Here is an 18901-nt window from a genome sequence, read left to right as displayed (position 1 = left end):
TCAATAGTTGATAAACACTAAATTTAAATTTTCATAACTACTGGTGAAATATTTTCTTTTTTGATATTTAATTCAATAATTGTAATAAATTTGAGGATTCTTTCTGAGAAATTCTCATGATATAAAAACCATTAAACCCTCATTTTGAACTCAGAAACGAATTAGAAAATACCATGATTACGAAATTTGATTATTAATTTCAAAGATGAACTGACAAATTAAAACGAAAATTCTGAAATGTTATCTATGGCCATAATTTTAGACTAATTATTGTAAAAACAAAACTGGAAAAAGTTAAAAAGCTCTAAACTAAAAACTTCCACGTTACTCATCTTCTAACTCATAATCAAAATAAACATCATCCTGATTTCTGTGGCAATTCTATCTAAATTATTGTAAAACCTCCTGGCATCTTTGTTGGTGAGGAACTTCGTCAGGTGTTGCAAGTCATTATATTTTTCCAAATTAATAAGAAGGGGCCCATCGTAGAAGTTACGAAGCTGCTGTCTTGGTGGGGGAGAATTGTTCCCGTTTTTTGGCTCTCTTTTTTGGCACCCACAATACTGCTTATAATAAGCTCCACAGAATGAAATGCGGTGGTGTATATACTGTGGTGTATCAGAGAATATCTTCAAACATCGAATCATTCTTATGGGGATGGGACGTTTCGGTTTGTACATCGGTACTAAGTAATTCGCCCACGATTTGAACAATTCTCTCTTACAATCTATAAAAATGAACAGTGAGGGTTTGCACATGCTCTGACCAATCACATCCCTCCATTTTTGTGGCATATAGATATGGCATGTATAGGATTGTTGATTAATCATGCTCATATCTCTATCGCATTCCAGATAGCTATGGCCACGGATGGGCAAGAAAACTTTTACACAATCTAGTCTCCCGTTTTCTGTTACGAGATAGTGAAGAAATCGCAGAACCGTATAATTTTTATTTTGCGCTGCATATAAATCACAAAAAATTATAAGCGTTCTGACTGTTTGTGGAAGAATTTCGGTGACAAAATGCGTAAGGAGCACACTTCGTCTGCTCACTTGCGCGCTACACTTTCATCATAAGTGTAGAAAACAGCCTCATTTGTGGCGAGAAAATAATAGAAATTCAACTGCCTCTTGTATTAAACATCGTTGGACGTTACATTAGGCATGGGTAGATTTTTCTGTTAATATGTTAGTAAAATAATATTATTTTAAATGCCGGAGAAATGGATCCTCATCGTTCTTCTTAAGCGCCCAGGAGTCCCATCGTTCTTCCACTGTGCCGCCCATTTTCAAACGCGAATTTTACTGGAATCTAATTTTTACTAGCAACATTTGGCCGGTTAATAGTTCATGTAAGGGGGGCGTCGGTGGCCGCAAAAGTTTAGGCGTTGACACGGCGCTCATCACTGTAAGGTAAAGGTCCCGGGTTCGAATCAAGCGGCCCTGCATTCGAATCCGACATACAAATGGGCTTATTTTTCAAAAGCTGGTGCTTTCGAACCCCGAGGATTGATACGACCTCTGTTGCGAACCCTCGTAAAAAAAAGTTCATGTCACAAGCCAACACATGCTGGCGAAATCTCGATTCTGACAAAAAATGGATCCTCATCGTTTTTCCACTGCTCCCTTCAATTGATTTTGCAAGTTTAAAGAGGCTTCGTTGCCTATGCTTCTATGGTTGATAATTCTGCTTGAAGATAGAGAGATAGATGTGTGGTGGATCAGAGGTCCATGTGATGTTAGTTAGGCCCATTATACCAAATCCCGAGGCAGTTCCCATTTGGATACCATAGACCAGTTCCAGTGTTTGCTCTTCCGAACGACATATTCTAAAATAACACACAGGCTAACCACCGGCGTCAAATCAGCGTTGATTCCATTGATTTTCCATAGGAAATACTTGGTTTTTATAGTTTTGAATTCAATTCTAATAAGAACTTAATTACTCAGCCTAAAGTATGTAAAAAGCATGAATATAATAAATAGGTAAATAAAAAAAATCATGCAGTAATTTTCAAGAAATCGTAAGACTTGCAAAGTGTCAAATCACCACCATGAGTATGATGTGCCGAAATTCATAAATTAAATTTTTTTTTCTTAAGCGTTCCGAGAGGCGTCTTGAAGAAAATAAATTAAGAATTAGATAATAAGACAGTATATAGTTGTCTAAGAAGAAGTTGATGACAACGGGTGGGGAAATGCGAGGTTGATGAAGCCACAGGTGGCGGCAGGAGTACGCAGGTTCGGGAATCAACCGTTCGGCCCTCTCTTCCTCTTCAGTATACCTCCAACTGACACTCATGACACTATAGCAAGTGAGTACACAAGCCTTTAAACGAAATCAACTAAAAGCCAGGCCATCATTGAATTTGAGGCTTGATTTACACGTTCGTATATACAATTATTTTTAATAACCAACACAATTTTTTTTAATGTCGTCAATAAATTTATAAAAGTTTAAAGTATAAGGAAAAATTGTATTATATCATTTTTAAAGTATCATTATAATTTTTGATATGTCTGAAATCGAAATTGTCCCAAAAGAAATTTTTTATTTATAACATTTCTCTTAGAACACGAAAAAGCCAACAAAATATCGCCATAAAAATGCGATGGTAATAAATAAAAAAATAACCCATAGTCACAAAAAAGTTATTTAAATGTAATAAAATGTTTAGCTTGTCCAATCATTTTAATATAAATCTACGGTTCAATTTCTTTATTTTTATTATATGACGTACTGGAAAGATATACACATACTTTATCTATAGCATTGATGGTCAAAACATATTACATTCTACATTGAGATTATTTATAAATTAATTATTCAACAAAAATGTTGATTAGTTTAATAAGTTATTGGAATTAGAAATATCTGAAATCAAAGAAAAAAATAAAAAGAAGAGTAGAAATAAAGAAAGAATTTGATATAAGCAATTTTGATCCTCTTTGATGTTCCTTTTCATTTTTCTTATTTACAATTATGGATTAGTTATACAGTAACTTTTTTTATGTTAAATCAAAATCGAATGGGCAAAATGCCTGCAAACTTTCTACATTATTTAGGTTTGCACGAAGTTCATCGTCATTAAAATAATTCGTACGTTGATGGCTCAGTTTCATCTCGCTTCTTTCATACTCCAAAGAAATTTAACAGTAAAAGTTATTGTTAAGAAATTTATAATTGGTACATAGATTTTACAATTTATATTGATTGAAAATACCAAAAAAATAAAAAATAGAGAAAAACGAAAAGAAGAAAGAGGATAATTTGGATCAAGATCAAGAAGAGTGCAGAAGTTGCAGGGATTATGTTCGTTGATGGCTCAGTTTCATCTCGCTTCTTTCATACTTGGTAGCAATTTAGCTATAAAAATTGTTTAAAAAAACAGTAAGTGGTTTTATATAATTTAAGAATCGATATAACAATGATTATGGTCAAACATGTTATCGCTGTAGGATCTAAAATAATTTATAAATTAAATATTAAACAAATGACCCAAGTAGTTCTAAGCAAATAAAGAGAGAAAAACGAAAAGAAAGAAGATGATAATTTTCACCAAGATCAGAAAGATTATAAAAATTTCATTGATTATATTCGTTGATGGCTCCGTTTCATTTCGCTTCTTTCATACTTAATAGCAATTTAGCGGTAAAAGTTGTTTAAAAAATCAGTAAGTGGTTTTATATAATTTAAGAATCGATATAACAATGATTATGGTCAAACATGTTATCACTGTAGTATCTAGAATAATTTATAAATTAAATATTAAACAAATGACCCAAGTAGATCTAAGCAAATAAAGAGAGAAAAAAGTATAGAAAAAAAGATGTTTACTTGAACCAAGATCAGAAGGATTACAAAAATTTTATTGATCATATTCGTTGATGGCTCAGTTTCATCTCGCTTCTTTCATACTGATAGCAATTTAGCAGTAAAAGTTACCTAAAAAAATAATAAATGGTTCTATAAATTTTAAGAATTCATATAACAATGATTGAAGTCAAACATATTACTATAGTAGTTAAAATAATTTATAAATTAAATATAAAACAAAAATATCTAAAAAAAGAAAAAAGAAAGAAAAAAGAAAAGAAGGAAAAGGACAATTTAGACCAAGATTATCTTAAATCTATTATCTAAACTAGCAATTTAGTTGTAAAAGTTTTAAAAAAAATCAGTTAGTGGTTAAAATAATTTGTAAATTAAAGATTAAACAAAAAACGCCAGAAGGTTTGATAATTTATATTGATTGAAATAATTGAAATTTAAGAGAAAAAAATAACATGATAATATGAACCGAGATCAGGATTGCAAGATTGCAGAGATTTCATTGTTTATGTTCCATAATGGCTCAGTTTCATCTCGCTTCTTTTACGTTAATAATCATAATAATAATGGGATGTTTGGGGCCGAAAGACATCTGAGGTTATCACCGGCCCTCTGCGTGTTTTTACTTCTTTTTCTGGTCTTTCACGTATATTTTTCAACCTGCAGCCATTTGAGCTCTCAGTCTGTTACTGACTCTGCTTTTATACTAAGTCGATATCCTAAAATGCTAGCCTCGCATTTGTATCACAGGTTATTAACTACACAATAGAAATATAGCATAGAACATATATAACGTCCATACTTCACAAGAGCCTCATCCCGGCGACAAAATTCTTCCCAATTTCCTCAAACCCTTTTGTCGAGTGGTTTGTTCAAATTAGAAAATTATGCCAAATGAGAAAAAGCCGAATGTGATGTACATCATGTAATAAAATTTAGAACAAGTTGAGCACGAACTACCACTCGGCTTTTCAAAGTGCCCTGTATATAATTTTTTTAGTGGGTCTTTTATTTAGTCTGATTTTCTTCCTAAGGCGCCTATAGTATTTCAATAAAACCTTATCGTTGACAAAAAAAAATTAGACATATTTTTGAAAATAAATTAAATACTTCTGATAGCGGTGAACAAAGGAAGAACTCTTTTGATGAAGAGATCAAAATTTGTTTTCGAAGCGTTGATAATCCTGTAAAGAGGTTAAATAACAAATAACCCATAACATCCAAGAAAATTATTTTAGGTGAAATTTACTCTATAAACTATCGACCTAAAATATAAATAAAAAAAATTCTTGATTCATAAATATAAGATTTATTCTCGCCCATGTACCTCTCACCCGAGGAGAAGCGATTCAATCACCACAAAACCCATAGAAATTTGGAGAAATTGAGACAAATTCTGAAAGGAGAATTTGCACGAATTGACTTTTTTAAATATTCAGTTTTAGTTGTTCAAACTGCTAAAAACAGTTGGCAAAGGAGGTCCAAAGAAGAGGGCGAGTATGGAAGCACCTCGTGGGCGAGCATTATCATACATCAGTACAGATACTTTTTGATTTGCTGCTTGTGTTTTCCGTAAGGTGTTACATTAGTATGTCAACAAATACGGGGGCAGGAGTATTCGGCCCTGAAACCAAATCCTGGACAGTATGGTTGGGTATGTATAACAGAGCATTGAAGAATTTTGGATGTGCCTTATTGAGACGATAAAAGAAATATGTAATCTTTTATGGTTTGATAATGTCAATTTGGATCTTTTTTCTCCATTGCACGTCTGACTTTGCTGTCTGTTCGTTTTACTTGGGTATATGGGTTGAAACTCTAGATGTAGTACAAGGTGTACAGTATTTGCTGAATATATTTTTGATAGTTTTGATAGGTGACAGAAAAGGTTTAGCGAGTAAGAACAAAAACTATATATGGGATTTTTGCTAGTTACGATATTTCGAACCTGGGTTCTTGAGTATGAAGATAGCTTTTAAGAATTCGGGTGGCAGTAATCGGATCAGTATTGGTAGAAAGGATTGTTATAAAAATAATGATGGGTGTTCAGGGACATTCACTGTGTAAATTGTACAGAGTAAAGGATCAAGAATGCTTCCCTGGGAAACTCCAGCTAAAATAGTACACATAGAAGAAGAAGTATAAAATAATAATAACATAACAATAATAAAATATAAAGAACTTTGAAAATATTTGGGGATAAGGTGTGTGAACGACGGAATCTTTCCTCAGCCGGAACTCTTCCGCGCAGTATTCCTTTATTATTCTTACTAACTATTTATTAGTTATCAAAACAAGTTTTTTATTTAATGCAGAGATGAAAAATTATTGTCACGAGCGGGATTCGAACTCACAAGCCTCGCGCTTCTACCACTAATTTTTCATTTCAGCCTTCTCTATATCAAAATAGAATTAATGCACAAAAGAGATAGCGATGGTGCCGACAACACGGACAGTTTTTGCGACTTTTTTCTTCCGTCTCTGCCAAAATCGTACTTTCTCGTATTTATTTATAATTTTTGTTTCAGATGACAGACACACAGCCGGAGGAGGAGGATGACGGAGGGGGAAGTACAATTGGAGTGGTAATGCCGACCAGAGACACATGGTCGAAAAAAGTAGAATTTATTCTTGCTGTCGTCGGTTTCGCCGTGGACCTTGGAAACGTCTGGCGGTTTCCTTATATCTGTTATCAGAATGGCGGAGGTGAGTTTCAAGTTGAAAACAGGAGAAAAAAATCTTACAAGTCGAAAAGCCTTAGGGAGAAACGATCGAAACTCGACACCATCTAGAATTAAGTCAGAGGAAAGATTATTCTAAAACGAGCCTTGTTTTATTTTTTGTTTATCTATGGAGAGAAGGTGCTAAGTCTTGAGAGGGGCAAAGTTTTTTCTGACTTCTTTTCTCAGAGAATCAAGTTAGTTCTACAAACTTTACTTGTTCCATGTTAACTATCAATAATTACTGTTGTAGAAAGAGAAAGAATTTTTTAAAAATTGGTGTATCTTACGACTGACAACAAAATCGTCCTTTAAATAAACTCTTACATTTACAATTGACATTTTAATATATTATATTGTACACTCAAAGAAAAAACTCTACATTTGTATTTTGTAGTTTATTTCAAAGTATTTGTATTTTTATCGTTATATTAATTACAAAATATTTATTTTAATATAAAGCATATTAAATGAGATCAGAAATTCATGAGTTTTAATGAAAATTATTTAATTATGTCGGTTTGAATAAAATTACCAAAACACTAGAAAATCATTTAGTGATAGATTAAAATTTAACTAACAAATTTATTACCTGGTTTTCCTCTTAATAACGCGTATTACCTCCTCTGGCTTCGCGGAGGGGCTTAAATCTTCTTGGCATCAAGTAAAGAAGTAATCGTATTTCGTCTTGTGAAACATTTTTGAACAAGAGTGGTTTGAAGTTGTTCAACGGTTGTTGGTGGATGTAACCTAAATTTTGTACAAGAGCAAAGCAGTTCATTGTGGTAATCCGTGCACTCTTCAAGTAATTGATGACAACTCCGGCTACATGCAGTCGAGCAGTATCATGCAATATCACGAAGTTGTCCCTAATAAACGGACGGAATGGGACCACAGCAGTGGTGAACATCGTTAATAGAAATGATAAATGATGGAGTGAGTGTGGTGTTCAATCNTAATAATATTAAGTATTTACTAGTATAATATTTATTTGTGTTATAATTTCCGCGTTTCGCACATTCAATTTGAGCGCCATTAAAAAATCAGCTGCTAATTGGAACGTCGCGTTGGCGGAGGTATCAGCGGGTTCACTTTGGCAATTCATGTCGAGAGACGTGGTTGTAGAAGTCCTTCAACCTGATGATGAGCTAAAAGGCTCGAAATCCGGATCGTTGCAAAACAACTTACTGTGAGTAGGAACTATCTTTTTAAAAAGGATTGAACATCCTCAATGTACCTTAGTGCAGTCAAAGATTCTGTTTGATAATCAGTTCGGTAAAGGGTTGATTCTACCCCATACCATAACTGACTTCTTCAAAAAGGTTGTGACGCATGGTACAAGAAGCAAAGCGTTCTCCGCGTCTTCTCTATACATGGTCTCAGTCATCTGATTGCGACTAACCTAACCGGCACTCATCTGAGAAGAGAACAGCCCCCATTGTTCAAGCGTCCAAGCCTGATTTTGATTTGCGAATAGTCGCCTTTCTACCGAAAGTCTGTCCAGTTGAGAACCCTCTAGACTAGACTCTCACGAAGCCTTCTGATGTCTGTTTTAGAGTTTACCTTTAGTTACGGACCATTTTGAGTTGACTACCTATCAAGGGATCCGCTATATGACGCTAAGAGCAATAAAACAATCGTCTCTAGTGTCGTACATCGCTGTCGATCAACACCTTCTCTTCGATCCAGACTTCCAATTGCCTTTAACCGCCATACACCATCTTTGATGGTACAGCGCGGTACACCCAGGTCTTGGGTTATGTAATCACACTACGTCCGTCGTTGACGAAAGTATCTGTCTGGGCTAGGACTTCTCCACTTAAATCATGATTTTAAGAAAAGAAAACTGAATTATTAATTTTTTAATAAAATTAATCGTTCTGCCAAAGAAAGCAATTTAAATACCCAATTATCTCGCTGGATAATTTGGCTCTGAAAAGGATTTTGATTTTCTTTATTGTTCAACTTAAGAGTGTAAAAGAATTAGTTGTATAAATGTAAAAAACAAGTTATGTTGTATTTAGGTTTTAAGTCAACTATTAATCCATTGTATTTCGTGCCCTGATTGACCAAATAACTTCTTTAATTAATCTTTTTATAAGGTTTTAGTTGAAATGCAAAAAGTTAGTGTCACAAGCGGGATTCGAACGTCCTTCGGCTCAATACGCTGCTGCTCTAACCACTTGTCAACAAAACACCGAAGGTCGTTGGTTCGAATCCCGCTCGTGACACTAACTTTTTCATTTCAACCAATACCTTATATAAAGATTAATTAATTGAATCAACTATTAATCTTTATTCATAGTTATTACGGATAATAAACAAATAAATATAAGTGTCCATTTGTTTGGTCTTTGAGTGTAGTTTTATTATTTATTTCCCATTTTTATCTACTAATATGTATCTCATTTTAGAAAGTGGTACACGCTTTTAATTTTTATCTACTTTACATACTTCACCAAACTTACTCAATTCTTAAATCAACAAGATATAACAAAACATGTACATTCGTAGGAAAATATTGACAAATCAACTTCTCTGAACATAATTAAGTTATTTTAAGGTTTGTTAATGATTAAGAAATTACAATATTACACTTCAGTTCAATTTCATCAATTGAATTAAGATTAAAATACCATGCAGATTACAAACATAAATAGAAAAAAGACATATTTTGAAAAATGAAGTTGTGCTTATTTAATTCTGAGTAGCTTTTTAAGTTATTCTATGATGTGCATTCAGAACAGTAAACTGTTTAGTTTAAGAAAAATTAATGTTGCTTTTATTAAGAAGCAATTTGAAAACTTGGTTTTACATTGAATTTCGACCATATCTCTGAACATAAATAATCATAAACAAACAAATATGTACAAATTAACAAAAGTTAAACCTGAGGAACTGTTTTATTTTATTTATTTATTTTATGATATTCCATGAACAGAAACCGGTTTCGGTACTATGCAAACTGTATAATACGAGAACATGGCGTTAACATGGAATCATGTTGTTATTTTTGCGCTTGCTACTTGCTAAAGTTTAATTGTTAAATCGAGTTCTGATTGTGAACCTCCCAACTTATGTAGTCGGTGCTCCCCTAAGGGATATTAACCGGTGAATGCAAATTGTGGATTTACTTCAACCATTTCACACGCCAGTACAAAGTTACATGTCTAACTCTGTATCTGTGATTCGGGAAATTCTATCAGTCTTAAGTGGATAAGCCACAGGTATTAATGAATTCCCTGTTTCAACTCTTCTTATCTTGTAATTTTTGTTCTAAACTAACAAAATACCCTAGGGCCTAGGGGTAAATAAAGTGATGTCCGATCATTAAGTTTTCCTTTCATGTTGCCATTTATTTGGATAGTTTTTAGTTTTTCTAGTAAAGAAAACGATCAACAAAACAATAAACAAAATTACGTTAAATTAAAAGAAACACACACACTAATTAATCTAAGTTGTAATTAAAACAGCGCTGAAGAACACGAACACCATGAAAAAACTACTAATTGTACGATAAAATCGCAAATCGTCAAAATAAACCCACATGATAAAAATAGCATATATGCTGTAATATGTAACTGCGGAGGCAAATACATCAGACAGACAACCTCCAGTTGAAATGTGGAATGGTGTTGAAAAAGATTCCAAAGTTGGACAAATTGAAGAAAAACAGTGGATAAACTGTGAAGTTGACACCAAATTTTAACAGTTGGTGAGATCGTGGAGGCATCTCATTAACCAGGTGAACCTAGTTAGTTCTACTTGGTTCATAGAGATAGTTATGAGGACGTGCCTGAGCATAAGTTGTTAAACCATTAAACCAACAGAAAAAGATGATGGTGGATTTTGAAAAGAAGGAAGACATGCCAGTGACCTAATAAATTTAGACGTTTAGGAGATCGCGCGGCGAGGAAACGTGTGTCTACATAAAACAAAGATAAAAACTATGTTGTACTATAAACGTAACTATACGTACATACATGAATAAACTTTCGTGTGTATTTTTTAAGTTTCGTTGTTGTGATTCGATTCTGATAAAATCACAAGTTTCCGAATTATCGGGCCTTTCCTTCATCCGGACGATAAAGACGAAAAAAAAAGACGGCTAGAAAAACACATAAGATCTTTTACAGACGGCAAATCAAACTACGTCACTCACCTTATACAAAACCATCACGAACCCTTAACGATAAAGACTAGCTTGAAAGTACCACACGACGTGGAAAAAGGGTGAAAAATGAACATAATAGAAAATTCATTATATTTCGTGGTCCGATTGACCAAATAACATCTCTTAATTAATTAATATTTATGTAAGGTATGGGTTGAGATAAAAAAGTCAGTGTCACGAGCGGTATTCGAACCCACGACCTTCGGCTAAATACGCAGCTGCTCTACCACTTGAGCTATCGTGACTTCGATCTACTCGGACACCAACCTCCCATCTCAAACCAACCAACCTTTCGAATTTTTTCTCCTTTTTGCCATTTTTCAAATGTCGTGTAATCTATTTGATTCTCGGTGACAAATGAAATGGCCACGGAGAGCTTTAGTGAAGATATGAATGAATGAATAAAAAAGTACTTTATTAGATAAACAAAAAGAGAGTAAAAAAAAATTGTACATAACCAAACAGCACATAACGGCAATGGTTATCAACCGTCTGCCGGAGCGGACTATAAATTTTTAATAAACAAGGAACACATTTCTTCTTAAGGAATAAACAAAAGAGAGAAAAAAAACTAAACACGTAAACTAAAATAACAACATATCTATTTATGCACATATAAATAACCAGGGTGTCTCTGATATATACAGTAAACATTTAATAATTGAAATAAACAACAAGCGTTTTCCTGTAGTTCAAGGCTTCCATCGCAAACTTTACTAGGTTTAAAGACTCGGGGTTATTTAATAAAGAGATTAGGTGATCTCTCGTCAACGTGGGCAAGCCTATATGCCGTGCTCGGAATTCCGCTAAAACTGGGCATTCTGCTAGAAAATGAAAACTATCTTCCCGAGCCTGCCTGCTGCAGAGAGAGCACTTATCGGACCTATTGACTCTTGTGGGGTTATAATTAAGGTAAAGTAACCCGCACCTAATTTTAAAAAACCAGCGAGCTAGCGGAATGGACGGAATTTTAGAATTTTGCGCTATGTTCAAGAAAGGTTGACTGTTATTATGGTCCTTATACAGCAAAAACCTAGAGGAATTTTGAGCATGAAGGAGACATTTCACTGTGTGAGAAGTGCGGATATTGTTAATTTTGAGTGTAAAAGTGGCCACTCTTTGAAGTTGTCCAGGGAAAAATTGTCATTCAGCTGAAATTGTTGAGCCAAGTTATTCCAAGAAGAGAACCATGATATTTTGGACCTTATGATTTCCAGCGCTGTATTCTTAGGAAGGCGGTAGTTAGGAAGGTTTAGGACCCTGCAGACATAGAAAGTATGTAAATTTAATGTAAATTGAAACAAAAGTTCAGCTGAGGTCTCGAGGTAGATCATGTAGTTAGGGGTGAAAGAAGGGAGGTGATACATTTTACGGATAAAATAGCGTTGTAGGGATTCAATTGTTTGAATGAAGATATACCTCATTTAACTTATTTAATTCATTAGATTTCGTGGTCCGATTGACCAAATAACATCTTTCAATTAATTAATCTTTATGGAAGGTATGGGTTGAGTTGAGGTGGGAGGTTGGTGTCCGAGTGGGTCGAAGTCACGATAGCTCAAGTGATAGAGCAGCGGCGTATTTAGCTGAAGGTCGTGGGTTCGAATCCCGTTCGTGACACTAACTTTTTCATTTCTACCAAAACCTTACATAAAAATGTTAATTAATTGAAAGTAGTGTTTGTTAGTGTAAATTTCTGGACTTCTCACCTTCTCATCTCAGATGTATTTGTTTTATACCGGCATATCGTCAGAATAATTTTTTTTCCTACAACTAATTCTGTCGGTAACTTAAGAATAAAAAAAATTATTAATAAATCGACTAATTTCACATTTTAGTTTAACTGGACCACCAGTTGGAAAAAAAGATACATATCAATTTAATTTTTGGTACAAACGAACGACAAATGGCCCAAACGGGCGGATCGGCCACTTGAATTTAATTTTCTGAACTGTATTTATAAAAACGTCGGTTACAGTAAAAAGCTTTTAAGGAAGCTTAGGAATTTTACAACGGCGTGGATCATTAGCATCGAACCTGTCGATACCCCGGGGGTTATAGCATAATGTCCCGGAGGACTTATGTTTATGTTACGACACTATTTGTTAAAATTACTACTACTAAATGCACCACTTGATTTTATAGCCTTTATTATATAAACTGATGAGGCAATTCGAATTATTTTTTTGTAAATTTTTTAAACAAAATTTCTGCGTCATGTAATTCTATCGTATCAAAAACATTATATGATATAGGGTGTTTACAAGACCGTCGTATACTTTTAACCCTGTTATTGCTATTTTGGTCAAATTTCCTCCTAGGTGGATTTTTAAAATGAAATTTTCAATTTTTTTACACTCTTAGTGGGCGTAATTTTATGGACTTTTCCACCCGGGGAAAACCTAGATCCAAATCGTAGACAAGTGTGAACTTAATGTACAATTAAGTACCAATAGCTTTGTTTTATAAAAGAATTGTCAGGGTAACTATCACAATATGACAAAAGACAACAGTTGTAAAATGAAGTGATATTTTAACAAACATAATTAGAGGTGAACAGAAATCATGTCGAGTTATAAGAAATTATTTTCCGTTTTATTAAATTGATTCAAAAATGAAATAAGAACGAAGCCGAAGAAAAAGGGCGATCAGAGAGAAATTGTCTGATAAATGATGTCGTGGTGGTCACCGTAGGGGCGTATATATCCACTTCGTCAACGGAGATTGCGTGCCGTCTAAGAATAGAAAAAGCCCAATGCAAATTACTCTGTACAAAATTGAGTACTTTTAGACCTGAAAAGAAAATATCCAAGAATAGCCTTGTTATTAGAGGCAAAACGTGATAACGGCCTTTCGTCATGGAAACTGCACGTCAACTAGAATTTACAAAAAAATTTCCACTTGAAATTTCACCTTTAAGCTTTTGTCGTACATACATGACATGAAGAAAAGCTTAATAGATCCCATCTCGTCATTTTTATGAAGTGCCAAAAGCCTATTACTTCATTCGCCTTTTATTTTCAAATTTGTTTGAGTGATAGTTTTAAGTGATGTTGATAGGACTAGGATCATTGTTTGAAGATGTGAAGATAGACGAAGTCAAGCGTATTTGGCCAAGGTGCTTTACGTTCCCAACACAACTGTCCGAATGGTCTTCCATCTCTACCAAGATACTAGAGGTTACTCAAGAAGACCGTGGAATTAACTCATTGGACATAAACAATCCAAGAACCTTTTGGCGAAAAAAGCTACAGAATGCATCAAAACAAAGGAAGCAGAAGTGACACCAACACACCTACTAACAAACTGTGGCACAATATTTGAATATATCCCCCGCAACATTTTTACTCCGGAAAAGCTATTGGTGTTATGTTTGGAGCAGGCATTTCTTTGGACGGTCGCACTAACATGATATTCATCGAGGGTTCCCTAACATCTGCGCGATACATCGAAGATGTGTTATTAGAAGAAGTTGTTGCTTATATGCAATTAATTGCGACCGTTTTATTTTTATGCATGATACCCCATACAGCTAGGGTCGTTGTTGACAACTTGGAACGGGCTTCAATTCAATTGGAGTGGCTACCTAAACCATATCGAATACCTTTGGGACGAGTTGTCAAAAAAGGTAAAAGTCGCCCGTTGATGCCAGAGTATTAGTAGGAATTAAGAATAGCGCTGTTAGTGGAGTATGAAAATATGTAACATTACATCCAAAACCTTATATAATCGATGGCACGCCGAATGCAAGAAACAGTCAACGCAAGAGGAGGACATACTCAGTACTGAATTGAAAGTTGTGTTCATTATTTTCATGTTAATAACAACGTTTTTTGGTAAAATGGTTTTACTCACTTTTAATTTTTTATTTATTTTTGTTTTATTTAGGGATATATTCTAGTTTTATATAAAAATATCCAGTAAAGCAAACAATAAAACTATAACGATTGCAAATTGCAATTGCAATTTTTTTACTGAGAAAAACTAGGTCGGCTACTAATTTTATTCTCAGTATATATTTTTCCTTTGTTTCTCCATTTTCCCTCTCTAGTCTTCAACTTTTTCTCTCCTTTTCTTTTGTTCTTTATCTTTCTTTATCTCACTTCCCTAATTTTTTAATATTTCTTTATGAATGATGATTTTTATCTCTTTTACTCTTTTTTTCTCTCTGATAACACTCTTTTACATAACATTTGTACACAATTTGCGTGGTTATTTTCCAATTCCATCCTAATTGTGTGTAAAAATACATATTTTCTATTTGGAACGTTGGAATCAAGTAACGTGCAAGGAAAGAACAAGAAACAGTAAGAAATTTTTTTATTATTTACAAAACTTTACGTTGCTTTTTTAAAACGAATTTATAACTCTCAAATCACCCATTCCTAGGTCTCTCCCTCTCTTTCTCTCTCACTCTCTCTCTCTCTCACTCTCTCTCTCTCTCTCTCTCTCTCTCTCTGTAATTATTTTCTCGCTCCTCTCACATCTAATTTTTTCTCTTTCTGCTGTCTATTTCTTCGAACCACTTTGTACCACTCTATCTCTTTTTCTGTTTTAGTTTCATATTGCTGTCACTCTCTTCTATATCTTTTATTTCTCTTTTTTACTTTCTTTCTTACTCTCTCCTGTTTTTCTTCTCTAGGTTTTACCACTATTTCACTTTCTCTTCCTTCTCTAGTATTTCCTTCTCTCTGTAAACACTATCACTAACATGTTTACTTAATGTTTGTACATAGTTTGCATACTTATGTGCATAAAAACATATTTTATATTTCGTACTTTCGAGTCAAGCTATGTTCGAACTGAAACAAAACTTGTGAATTTAGAAAAAAACCGGTAACCACTTGCTTGTCATTGGTGCCAATGATCTCAAAAGCCCTAAAGAACGTCGACATAAATATGTAATAAAAATTATATATGCTTATAAAATTGAATTGTGTTCTGCAGGTGCATTCCTCATCCCGTACTTCACCATGTACCTGTTCGGAGGACTTCCCCTCTTCTTCATGGAGCTCGCCCTCGGCCAGTTCCACCGCTCCGGCTGTCTCACAATCTGGAAGAGGATATGCCCCGCGCTCAAGGGTAAGTGAAAATCCAATTTGAGACAATTTAAGACGGTGCTTTCTCAAACACGGGCACAAGAAACAAAAATCAAGATTTAATCCATCAAAGACGCCGACAGACAATGACGACTCAAAGTTACACACATCACCCACTGAAGACGGCGAAGTGTCGAAACGCGTCTGACAGACCAAAACGGCGAGGACAGACAGATCAGAATAATCGGAAACGACCATATTGCCTAATACGAAATACAAGCCCCCAGTAACATATCATTTTCAGCACAAAATAATTCAACCAGGTTTATTGCTTCGATTTCATTTTTGAATCGGTTTCCCTTATAATGTGGCGACAGTTAACAAGACATTTTACGAGAAGGGTGTAAACGAGGGCTATTCCCTGTTTTACTGCCTCGTCAGCTTTCTGCGTTTGGTTTTTTGTCGGCGACAGTTTTAATAATATCTTTTCCTCATTTTTCTCCCCTTGTTGCTTCAAACGTAATATCATCGTATTGAACAAACCTACTCTGAATCGTAATTAAAACGCTCACTGCGCAAGGCGATGCTTATTTAACGGGTATTAAACTTACTATATGTTAGAAATCCTCGCCAATAATCGAACTTGGATGGACAGCACCGATGTTATATTATTTAAATGTTACATTTAATAGTTTTCTAGTAGACTTGAACGCAATTAGACAGAAAATTAAGTAGATCTGTTGAGTGACTCTTTAGAGGGGATTTACCTTTCTTTTTACCAGTCTGTCAAAGCTGAGTTTCAGAAGGTGACTTCTAAAGTTCCGTCATTTATCGGACATCCTGACTCTTATAAATTTACCTTTGGGCTAAATATAGCAGTTATTGACAAGCGACTAACATGGAATTGAAATAATCTAGGAACTGATGAGATGGTAAAGTACCCTTGGAGGTAGGTTTAAGTTAGTCTGTTTATCTTGTTTGTATATTTAGAAACGGAACGAAAGGTTAAGTGCTAAAAGAACAAATTATTGTGACTCGATATGGAAGAGAGAAAAAAATGGGCGACGTATTCACATTAATTATACATTTTTTCCTATCCTGTTCTTATATATAAAAACGGATCAAAAGTTTATGTGCTAAAAGAACAAATCTTTGTAACTAGATCTAGAAAAAGGAAAAACGGGCGACTTATCCACATTTATTATAAGATTTTTTCTATCTTGCTCTTATATGTGAAAACGTATGTAGCTAAAAAGAACCTATCCTTGTGACTCGAAGTGGTAAAGAAAAAATGGGCGAATTCTCCACTCTATTTACTTTCTTTGTTTGTTTCTATCTTGTTGTTATATTTTTATAAAAACGGATCAGGGATAAGAAAAAAACTCATTTTCTTCCCTAAGCTTTGAGGAATAATTCCCCTTAATCAAAACCTAAAAACTATCACAAATGATTTAAATTTTTAACATATGTAAAAATCTACTTACAATACTCGAAATTCATCTATCTTGTTCAGTATTGCTTGTTACTCACCAAAGAGGGTAGTAATATTCAATTACAAAAAATATCCCTGTCAAAAATCAATTTTAAATCTAAGATTAAACATATTTTTATTAAGCAATAACAAAAAAAAGAATTTTATACAAAATGTTTAATCTTTTGAAATTTTACAAGCCGGTAGCTAAGACTTTTTCCAGTCTCAACGGAAAGGTGAAACGCGTCGAACCGAACTGCAACATCTGCTTTGACTTATTTCCACTTGGATTCTCTTCAATTTACTTGCATAACTTCTGCACGTTTAATACAACTTGGAACCATCTTTGTGTTCACGGAGTGCACGGGGTGACTACTGTTAAAGGGGCCGAGCTTGGTGCGAGCGTCCTTTGACTTCTGCCCTGCACGAAAAATCCAATACACTTCAAAGGGATGTCCGCCATTTAACCGCGTACGTTTCACTCTATCCACCCACACACGGACGGCTTTTAATTTGTCTGATTTCTTTCCTCTAAGTCAAACTGCGATTGGCTAGAAACTTTTCGCTAGGACGAGCGTAGGTCGATTCAAAGATTGCCGACCTACGAAATGAAATAGCTCAAATTGATCTATGTGGAGGTCTGGAAATATCCCGGGGTTTTGAACATTAATTAAAACCACCTCTTTTAATAACACAAATTGAAAATGTCGTTTAACCTTTTTGTTGTCCGCCCTTCCGGCTAGAATCCGGGAATCTTTTTCGAAATAATCGAGAGCATTCTGTCAGGATTTCTTTTAGCAAATGCAATTACTTAATTAATGGGATCCGATGAAAGAACAATCAAGAATCGATTGAATTTTTCTTTGTGATGTAACCAATTTGTCATTATCTTTCTCACCCCATTGAAACCAAATTTCTAAATTTTTTTAAATGTTAATATTGTAACGGAAAATATAGTGCAAGAAACAAATAGCGGTTATAACCATATTTATCATGGTAACGTGACTAAGCCACTGAATAAAGTGAATGAAAACTTTTGCTACATTTTCCCTCCCATTTAATTACTTTAATGCTCTGAAGACACTTTATCTCAGGGAGTTGCTGCGCTTAGGAATTTAACTTTTGAAAATGAAGCCAATAATAAAAAGAGACTTAAAAATTAAACTACAATATTAGCTCTTCTACTTCTAGATTTGGCAATACGTATGATGATACTCCTTGGACGCACTGACCCATCCAGGTACAAGATATATCTTTGGAAACAATCAAAAAATCCTAAATTTAAATTTACATCAGAAAATGAAAAATTTGTTCTATACCATTGGAACTGAAAAGAGAGTAAAGTCAAGTTCAAATGCAGTACCTCACGTTTATCTTAAATGACACACGTAGGTACCTCAAAAGTAAGCCTTTATAATTGCCTTCATTAAAATCCCATCCCCATCATATAAACATTGAGTTTTATAAAAGTTGCTAAAATTTTTTTTGAAAAAACCAGCGCGGGAAAACAGATGCCTATACAAATTCTTGTTTTTACGGCATACGCATTTGATCTTTTCTTATTACACGACCGAGATCCCCGGGGGGCGTCGGGACTTTACGACAAGAAAAGCCGGGAGTACGTTACCAGTGAATTTCCAAGGTTTATTGATTGTGGACAAGA

The 18901-nt window shown here is 34.3% G+C and overlaps 1 protein-coding gene across 4 annotated transcripts in view; it reads left to right on the top strand.

The window, feature by feature from the left end:
- LOC106663753 (sodium-dependent serotonin transporter) overlaps nt 1–18901 on the top strand; it is a 71134-nt gene that overhangs the window by 5696 nt on the left and 46537 nt on the right. Inside the window, exons 1-3 of one of the 4 annotated variants that reach the window (XM_014388836.2) lie at nt 2249–2317; nt 6363–6540; nt 15676–15810. In XM_014388836.2, the coding sequence (XP_014244322.1) occupies nt 6363–6540; nt 15676–15810 (313 nt within the window). In that variant the 5' untranslated portion in view covers nt 2249–2317. The other 3 variants (XM_014388838.2, XM_014388837.2, XM_024227127.1) reach the window with 3 other exon arrangements.

This window comes from Cimex lectularius, unplaced genomic scaffold (genome assembly GCF_000648675.2).
Source record: "Cimex lectularius strain Harlan isolate CLEC.00 unplaced genomic scaffold, Clec_2.1 scaffold204, whole genome shotgun sequence".
Classification (NCBI taxonomy): Eukaryota; Metazoa; Arthropoda; class Insecta; order Hemiptera; family Cimicidae; genus Cimex; species Cimex lectularius.
This window is presented reverse-complemented; position numbering and strand designations above follow the sequence as displayed.